Raw genomic sequence first — 9696 nt, 5'->3', positions numbered from 1 at the left:
AAGAAATGAAAGAAATTAACATAATATGAAAAAATAACAATTATTTGCATTTGTATTTAAAATCCGCAGTTACTTTTTTATATATACACGAGGGTGCATATAGGGTGCAGTTGCCCTTCCACACCACTGGATGCCGCTGTTGTTTCATTTTACAGTTTGCACTCCCACAATGCACCTCTCCAGATAGCTTATAATGCTTTGCCTTTCTAGCTGTTAAATACAAATATAAACACACTGGTGGGTTTTATACTGTTTCCTATTTGTAACTTGAGATGATTTAAGGCACGTATTCTAATGTTGAATATTTCAAATGTGACACCGTGAGTCAGAGAGCTAGAGAGGAGGAACACTCTGCCTCAGCGCCATGTTGGCCATGTGATCTTTCTGGTTCATGAGTGTGATGATTGGTGATCTCACGGTCCATCCGTGACGGGTGCAGCCCAACCTTGTTACGCACTGCGCCTCAGCCCTTCTGATCCTGAACCAGGAGTCACATACACAGCAAACTGTTAGTCAATGTCGATGAAAACTTGGATGATAACATATTTTTGTCCGGTGAAAATAATTTTAAAATGGTTCCCTTTTTAAAATATATGGTTTGAAATACTATTATAGCAGGGCAACTAATTTCACATTTTGATGTCGTTTTCATTCCAGCTCTGCAAAATGATCAATAACTTATTTAAAGTTTTAGGCTATAGTTAATAACGAACTATCAGAATACGGGTCATTATTATGTAAACTATTAAAAACAATATGTAATTAATATGTAGCGATAGACGTAATGCATTTTTCCTAACCACCCTTTATGACATAAAGTTTATGTCATACCTACCTCAATACATGATTTCTTATTTCAGTACCCTTTAGAACATATCGATAACATCTTTAATTTTCAATTGCTGAAATAATAATAAAATAAATGGGATATTGTGCAGTATTTTGAAGTCAATACTAATGTACTTTTACTTAAGTACAATTTTGAATGCAGGACTTTTACCTGTAGCAGATCTGAGTACTGTTTGTACCACTGCCCTGGCCCTGACGATCTTTAAGTGACATATTTGATGGATATTTATTATTATAATCAATGCATGAAAACAATGCAATAAACTGCACAGTTCACTTAGCTGTTTAATACATCTACAAACACAAAGGCTTAAGTCTATATTGTTTTGTCTGTGTGGAGATGACAGGTACATGAATATGAAATGTAGAGTATTAGATTGTGACACCGTCAGTCAGAGAGCTGGAGAGGAGGGACAGAGAGCCTCAGGGCAGGTTCACAGTGTGATCTTTCTGGTTCATGAGTGTGATGATTGGTGATCTCACGGTCCATCCGTGACGGGTGCAGCCCAACCTTGTTACGCACTGCGCCTCAGCCCTTCTGATCCTGAACCAGGAGTCACATACACAGCAAACTGTTAGTCAATGTCGATGAAAACTTGGATGATAACATATCTTTGTCCGGTGAAAATAATTTTAAAATGGTTCCCTTTTTAAAATATATGGTTTGAAATACTATTATAGCAGGGCAACTAATTTCACATTTTGATATCGTTTTCATTCCAGCTCTGCAAAATGATCAATAACTTATTTAAAGTTTTAGGCTATAGTTAATAACGAACTATCAGAATACGGGTCATTATTATGTAAACTATTAAAAACAATATGTAATTAATATGTAGCGATAGACGTAATGCATTTTTCCTAACCACCCTTTATGACATAAAGTTTATGTCATACCTACCTCAATACATGATTTCTTATTTCAGTACCCTTTAGAACAGCGGTTTTCAAAGTGTGAGGCGCGCCTCCCCTGGGGGGCGCCAGAGAGCTTCAGGGGAGGCGCAGCGTGAGAAAAAAAACAACGAGAAAAAGACGAGTGAAGTGACACTTGCACACTTTTGGCTGTCTGTGGAGACCGAGTTCCCCCACCTCGCCAAAAAGGCTGTAAAAGTGCTCATTCCCTTCACCTCCACCTACCTGTGTGAGTGCGGGTTTTCCGCATTGACTTTGATCAAAAGCAAGTGCCGGTCAAGGCTGCAGCCAGAGGATAATCTGCGTTTATTCCTGTGTGCATCAAAGACGCAGACTCATTGTTCCCACTAAAGTAGGGGTGAGTGTAATAAGGAGGCAAAGTTGACGTGCAGTGTGTTGCCGGGAGCATATAAGGATGTATCCACGATGTTGAAAATGTACAAAATGTTTAAAAAATATGTGTTGAGAACACGGCGTGCGAAAATATACGGGTCGTGCTGCAGCTAGATGTGCCTGTCCTCTGTAAGAAGGTGTCGGCGACTGACATGCAAGGAAGAACGGCTGTCCACAGGCTGTTCCAACTTTAACAACTTTATTAACTTCCAAGGTAGTGAATTGAACATGCAATTGTAATTGGGTGTGTGGTATATTTTCGTGCACGCACACGCATGTTCCACAACACACAAACTGAACAACACTCAATTTTCTGATCGCTACCACTGTCCTTGCGATTATAACAACAAAGTGCACGTTACTGATGCAATATGGTTGAGACCATTCGGGCTTATTCTAGAGGGGTGCAAGGAATAGTCCAAGTAGTGGGGGAGTTGTATACAATATGTTTAAAACATAAAAATAAAAAGGTTTAAAAAAGTTATTGTTTAATGTTTTAAGGAGGTGACGCTACTCAGCCAATCAAATCGGTGCAGTCAGTGAGTCAGCACGATAGATTCAAACACACACACAGAGACGAGACAAGAGGAGAGAAACAGTCTTCATTTTATCTTACTGGACCTCTTTGAAATGCAATTATAGCAACAACAACAATAATAATAATTATAGCAATAATAATTGGGAGGGGGGGCGCGGCTGTTCTTATGTTCTCTGAGGGGAGGCTCACCTTCCCACACTTTGAAAACCCCTGCTTTAGAACATATCGATAACATCTTTAATTTTCAATTGCTGAAATAATAATAAAATAAATGGGATATTGTGCAGTATTTTGAAGTCAATACTAATGTACTTTTACTTAAGTACAATTTTGAATGCAGGACTTTTACCTGTAGCAGATCTGAGTACTGTTTGTACCACTGCCCTGGCCCTGACGATCTTTAAGTGACATATTTGATGGATATTTATTATTATAATCAATGCATGAAAACAATGCAATAAACTGCACAGTTCACTTAGCTGTTTAATACATCTACAAACACAAAGGCTTAGTCTATATTGTTTTGTCTGTGTGGAGATGACAGGTACATGAATATGAAATGTAGAGTATTAGATTGTGACACCGTCAGTCAGAGAGCTGGAGAGGAGGGACAGAGAGCCTCAGGGCAGGTTCACAGTGTGATCTTTCTGGTTCATGAAAGTGATGAATGGTGCGTTCATGGTCCATCCGTGACAGGTGCAGCCCTCCCCTTGTTACGCTCTGCGCCTCAGCCCTTCTGATCCTGACCCAGGAGTCACAACAACAGCAAACTGCTAGTGTTAGAAACTAAATGTAATGTCATCATTTCATCCAGGTGATCCATGTCGAGCACCTTGTCACTGAGAAATAAGAAAACACTGATTTGAGTTTCCGTGGAAAGTTATGTGTACATGAAAGGTCTCCTACTATTTGTAGGCATATATTACAGGTCTCAGATATATAAAAACATGTCTATGAAGTGTTTTACTCAAAATACCAAACAGATCATGTATTCTAGCCATGCCTCATACCCAGTGGCGGTTCTAGAACGACGTAGTATGCTTGAAATAGTGGCTCTGGAGCAGCTTTACACGACATTGAGAAACACCCACTGTGATGATGAACACTGCTTTGTTTCAGGAGGAAACTCAGTTATCCAATCAGGAGAGACGGTTTTGATGTAAGAATACATATATATTGCCAGGAATACACAAATGAATGTAATGGAGTTTTGGCGATTAGGCCCCGTTGTGCAGGAGTATCATTCGGGAGGGGAGAACCGATCCCCCGGGGTCTAGACACTGGTGGTGGTGAATGGATAGTTGGGGTCGGTCTGAAGGGGAGGGGCTTAGCTTGACCCTGGATTCAGAGGGACAGGAGGTGAAAAGGGGTGGAGGAGGGTTGCGTTGAGTCACCTGGAATGACAGCTGTCAGAGGGGGGAGAGCAGATTTAAAAGGGTTAGCGGAGCGCTATGATAGGCTTGTGAGAATAGAGCGAAGTGATTGGTTAAGCTGGGGAGTGACGCCCCCGATCACTTATTACATCACATTACATGTTACCTGTTAGACACTTTTATCCAAAGTGACTTACATACATTCAGTACTGTGGGCAATCCCCACAGGAGCAATTTGGGGTGAAGTGTCTTCAGGGACACAACGACATGCTGACTGCAGTGGGACTCAAACTTGCTATCCCCTGATTCGAAGACCAGTGCACTAACCCACTGCGCCTCCTTATTGAGAGGAGAGAGAGTAGTAACATGTAAATAGTAAATGAATGAGTAAAGAAGGTCTTCCTGGTTGAACTTGCGCTGAGCTTCATTAGTCTCAGATCACTTCCACATGTTCTCCATCAGCTCCGTATGGCACCTTGGACACAATACAAGAAGAACATCCTGTTTGTTTTTGAAAGACAAACCTTTATTAATGATCCAAACATTTCATTTGATCACACATCCCATCAGTAAAGTCTGTTCAATGATTTCATGATCACTTTCACTTTATCCACACCATACATGTGTTTCATCTCAGCTATTTCAAACAGAATCATACATGATTTCCTTATTGATTATTATCATGATAAGTTATGTTCTATAAAACATCAGAGTACCCAATTTCTATTTGGTTAACAACAACAACAATTAGTGTGCAAAAAAAAAACATTTTATTTCCCGAGCAAAGACTCTAAGCTATTTACAGGAGAATAATAAATGATGTATTTATTGATTATGATCATGACAGTCAGTAATATCATTTTAAATAAACATGTTATGATGAAATAAGTGTTATAACCATCTGGGAACTCATGTGTAGTTAATTTGGGCAACAATAACATTTAATCTGTCAGAATAATACATGTGATTATAAATGTCTCTGTTGTTTTAGAAAGTGGTCAGAATAAAATGTGTAGAATAAAAGAAGCTGCTTTCTCTCTGAAGACTTGTGCGTTACAAGAGAAACAACAACATGAATCAAAAGAAATATCCAACACATATTTAGAGCAAAGTTTTCATATCAGTTCAGGTGAACAAGGATCCTCCTGAGCAGTGACAGCCTCCATGGCTACACAGACACAGGAAGGAGCCGGAAGAAAGTCCAACATCTACAGGAACAACTCATGAGAAGATGTTGAAGCACATCCCATCATGTTTGATTGACAGCTGATCTCTGCACAGTGAAGACATGGACAATCAGCTCTGATGGACACACGGTGACTTTAAGAAGTAGAAGAGTTCCTCCAACGACTTCAGGCTATTTCAGTTTACAAAGCTCAGCAGTGTTTCCATCATCACAACAAAGACGGACTCCAGCATGTAGCGGCTGAGTGAATGTGGTCTGGACTCTGTGGAGGAGAGTCATGGTTTCAGAGACGCTGTAGAAGGACAGAACACCTGCTCTGTGATCCAGGTACACTCCTACTCTGGAGGACAGAGGACCTGAGACGGGAGTGCTGATACTGTTGTAACGAAATGAATAACTGTTTTGGTCACACTCTAAGGACCAACATTTGTCATTGTATCCAAATAAACTTCCCCCCCCTGCTCTGATGATATTCTTGTATGCGACTGCTACACAAACTGCTCCCCCTCTCCGCTCCACCTCCCAGTAACAACGTCCAGTCAGACTCTCTCTACTCAGGACCTGAGGACACTTAGTGAATCTGTCTGGGTGACTAGAATAAGACTGTGGTTGTATCATGAATGTTGCTTTTCTGCTCCCCTCAGATAATAACAGCTGTGTGTATGCTGTGTTTGGATCCAGAGTGATCTCCTGTGAATATGTTAAGAACCCAGCTCTGGTGGTGGGCTCTGCTGCTGACAGAAAAACCTCCACTTCAGTCGGTGAGAAGTTTGTCCATCCCTCTCTCAGGACGTCCTGTAGTTTGTCTCTGACTGCTGACAGGGCCGCCGTCACGTCCTCAAAGTAGCTCAGAGGACGGATGTTGATGCTGGATGAGTGTGTAGGTTCACTGAGGGCTGACAGTGAGGGGTAGCTGTGCAGAAACTGGTTGTGATCCTCTGTGTGAGACAGCAGCTTCAGCTCAGCGTCTTTCCTCTTCAGCTCAGAGATCTCCTGCTCCAGCTTCTCCTGAAGCTCTCTGACTCGACTCACTTCTCTCTTCTGCTGGGATCTGACCTGCTGCTTCACATCAGAGCTTCTCTTCTTCATGAGACGGATCAGCTCAGTCAACATCTTCTCACTGTGCTCCACTGCTTTATCAGCAGAGCCATTGACGGCCTCCACCTCCTGCTGAAGCCGCTTCACCTCCTTCTCTCCGTCCTGGATTCTCTGCTGGATGTTTAGTCGACTCCCCTCCAGCTCTCTCTGCCTCTCAGTCCTCTCTGCTGCAGCTGACACCGTGTCGTGGCCTTTGTGTTCGTCCACAGAGCAGAGATAACAGATACACTGCTGATCAGTGCGGCAGAACATCTTCATCACCTCGTCGTGACGAGAGCAGATGTTCTCCTGGAGCTTCTTGGAGGGCTCCACTAGCTTGTGTTTTTTAAATGTAGCTGCGTCATAGTGAGGCTGGAGGTGTTGGTCACAGTAAGAGGCCAGACACACGAGGCAGGACTTACAGGCTCTCCGTTTCCTCCCAGTGCAGACATCACAGGCCACATATTCAGCTCCAGCATAGCAGAGATCAGCAGGAGCAGGTGGGGGTCCAGTCTTCTTCAGCTCCTCCACTAAAGCTGCTAACTTGGTGTTTTTCAGCAGGACAGGCCTCGGTGTGAAGCTCTGCCTACACTGAGGGCAGCTGTGGATCTTCTTCTCATCCTCTCCGTCCCAGAAGCCTTTAATACACTTCATGCAGTAGCTGTGTCCACAGGGAGTGGTCACCGGATCCTTCAGTAGACCCAGACAGATGGAACAAGAGAAGGTTTCCCGGTCCAGCTGACCTCCTTTCTGCGCCATTTCCCCTCTCAGTGGCAGCGAGTGTCTGAGTTTCACTTCCTGAGAGCTGAAACTAGTGACAGCTGCTGTGTGTGGGCGGTGAATGTGGCCTATCAGCTCTTGTTCTTTACCCACATGTTGGTTACACCCCTCCTCCTCAGTGTGGATCTGAAGGGGAGGAGCCAGGAAATACAGAGTGGAGCTGGCTGTGTCTGAGAGCAGGAAGGAGAGGGAGGGCTTATCAAACTCTGAGGCCCAATCCCAAACCACTCCCTCGACCCTATACCCCTCCGTGGCGGAGTGAACTCCGTCTGTAGCCACACTCGCAGCTCAACGAGGCTCCCTCCTGTCAGATGACTCCTCCTGTGGCAAGCTTTGGGACGGCCTCCCCTCTCTCCGGCAGAAACAGGAAATGCCGTAACTGTATGTAACAACGGTTTCAAATCAGCATCTCTTAGACAAAAAAATGTAAATTAAGAACTCAAATAAAACTCCAAACATCTTTCATTGTGTTACTTTTTTGTAAAGCTCTTTTAGTTTTAAACCTGATGTTTATAAGCTTCTTAGTTTTTGCAACAGTCTGTAAATATACACAACTTTATAATAAAATGCACACATTTACCTTTTTCTAGACCAGCGGTTTTCAAAGTGTGAGGCGCGCCTCCCTGGGGGGGCGCCAGAGAGCTTCAGGGGAGGCGCAGCATGAGAAAAAAATAACGAGAACAAGATGAGTAAAGTGTCACTTGCACCCTTTTGGCTGTCTGTGGAGACCGAGTTCCCCCACCTCGCCAAAAAGGTTGTAAAAGTGCTCATTCCCTTCACCTCCACCTACCTGTGTGAGTGCGGGTTTTCCGCATTGACTTTGATCAAAAGCAAGTACCGGTCAAGGCTGCAGCCAGAGGATGATCTGCGTTTATTCCTGTCTACATTGCATCCCCGCCAGAGTCCTGCACGGGTCTGATTTTCAAGACCCGCTCACGCCCCGCACCTGCAACGAGCAATACCGAACCCGCCCCACCACCCGCACATATTGCCAATTAGTTCCGCAAACCGACCCGACCCGTCGGCACAAGATCAGCAAACCGACCCGAACCCGCATATCCTAGGAGCACTGAAAACATGCAATTATTAACACACGCAGTTGCGTATTTGGCTCAAAAAGCGTGGGATGTTGGTTATTTTCTCCATCCAGGATGACACCAAAAGCCTCCTAGATGTTGGATTTCGCTCTTGAAGTGTTATTTACAATGCTGTATTCTCCGCTAGAGCTTCACCTCAGCCATTTCGAATGTGGCGCGCTCAGCAGCAGATTGATGTGGTGCAGAGGTTATGATTATGCGCGGTCCCGCGGGGAGAGGTCTGAGGAATCTTACCACCCGCGAATCACTTTTTTTGCGGGTCATCCGTCGGGTACCGACCCAATGCAGGACTCTGATCCCCGCAGGACTCTGATCCCCGCATCATCCACCTGTGCGCATCAAAGACGCAGACTCATTGTTCCCAGCACTAAAGTATGGGTGAGTGTAATAAGGAGGCAAAGTTGATGTTCAGTGTGTTGCCGGGAGCATATAAGGATTCATCCACGATGTTGAAAATGTAAAAAATGTTTAAAACAAATATTTAAAACAAAAAGATAAAAAGGTTTTAAAAAGTTATTTTTTAATGTTTTTAGGAGGTGATGCTACTCAGCCAATCAAATCGGTGCTGTCAGTGAGTCAGCACGATAGATATAGGCCCCGGCTCCACGAGGACAAATACGGCAAAACGCATCGGAGTAACGCAAATGCAACCGCAAAAAACCTTCCGTCCCCACGCAATATACACCGGATTGTGTCAAGCTCCACGAGACGGCTCCGTTTACATCCAAACGCTGGAAAAGCTGCAGTACATATGCCGAACCTGTACGTGGCGCTGTAACTTCCTCCACAAAAGCAGCAACTTCCTCCACAAAAGCAGCGAAGAAGAATGGTTGTCATGGCTGCACTTCTGTGTATTCTCCGCGGTGGGGGCCGACAGAACCGGGCAGAGTTTTTCGCCGGTCAGCGTGTGTTAAAGTTTAAATCTTCCGGACAAAATTATAAAAGTGACGGTCAAAGGTCTTCATTGTTATTTATTGAGCTTTAAAACAAATGAATAACGACGATATAATGATATATAATCATCAAATACATCTCTTTTTCCTCTCTTCTGACAGCGTCAGTGTCTGTCTCATGCAGCAGCTGATCCTGTAATGAGTGACCCGACAGTAAAAATGAACATATTTATAACTAGTTTAGGTAGTTTGAGAGGTAATTAAAATAGCTAAGGGTGATGATCTGACTTGAAGTGTGTGTTTTGCTCCCGCTGCATCACAGCGGCAGGAGCTGCGTGTCTCCGTCCTGTCAGATTAGACTTCACTCGCGTTTATGTCCATATCGAGATAAAGATAAATAATCTGAATTCAAGGAGGAGCTCCTGTAGATGTTGCACAAAGAACTGTAGCATGGTCAGTAGCGACTGGAGCACGATAGCAACCCCGCGGGGGAGAGGCAGGGAGAGGCGGGGCTATGAAAACGAATGACCGTATAAGCGACTCCACGGCCCCGTTGGACCCCCCAGAGCGCTCAGTTCCCAGATCTATCCACCTTTGG

At 43.9% G+C, this 9696-nt stretch overlaps 1 protein-coding gene and 3 non-coding genes across 4 annotated transcripts; 3 read left to right on the top strand and 1 right to left on the bottom strand.

Moving 5' to 3' along the window:
* The first annotated feature begins 378 nt into the window (after positions 1 to 378).
* LOC117473265 lies at positions 379 to 478 on the top strand. The gene has a single exon (XR_004555013.1). It is a non-coding gene; the product is annotated as a small nucleolar RNA U13 (small nucleolar RNA).
* An 815-nt stretch (positions 479 to 1293) lies between these two features.
* On the top strand, positions 1294 to 1393 carry LOC117473264. The gene has a single exon (XR_004555012.1). It is a non-coding gene; the product is annotated as a small nucleolar RNA U13 (small nucleolar RNA).
* A 1940-nt stretch (positions 1394 to 3333) lies between these two features.
* LOC117473263 lies at positions 3334 to 3434 on the top strand. The gene has a single exon (XR_004555011.1). It is a non-coding gene; the product is annotated as a small nucleolar RNA U13 (small nucleolar RNA).
* A 1135-nt stretch (positions 3435 to 4569) lies between these two features.
* LOC117472794 (E3 ubiquitin/ISG15 ligase TRIM25-like) lies at positions 4570 to 7167 on the bottom strand. Its single transcript, XM_034118198.1, has one exon. It carries the CDS (start codon positions 7085 to 7087, stop codon positions 5423 to 5425), a length of 1665 nt encoding a protein of 554 aa, XP_033974089.1. The 5' UTR covers positions 7088 to 7167; the 3' UTR covers positions 4570 to 5422.
* Positions 7168 to 9696: the final 2529 nt, after the last annotated feature.

The sequence above is a fragment of the Trematomus bernacchii genome, unplaced genomic scaffold (assembly GCF_902827165.1).
Source record: "Trematomus bernacchii unplaced genomic scaffold, fTreBer1.1, whole genome shotgun sequence".
NCBI lineage: Eukaryota > Metazoa > Chordata > Actinopteri > Perciformes > Nototheniidae > Trematomus > Trematomus bernacchii.
The sequence above is the reverse complement of the archived record's forward strand: the minus strand, read 5'-3'. Positions and strand labels throughout refer to the sequence as shown.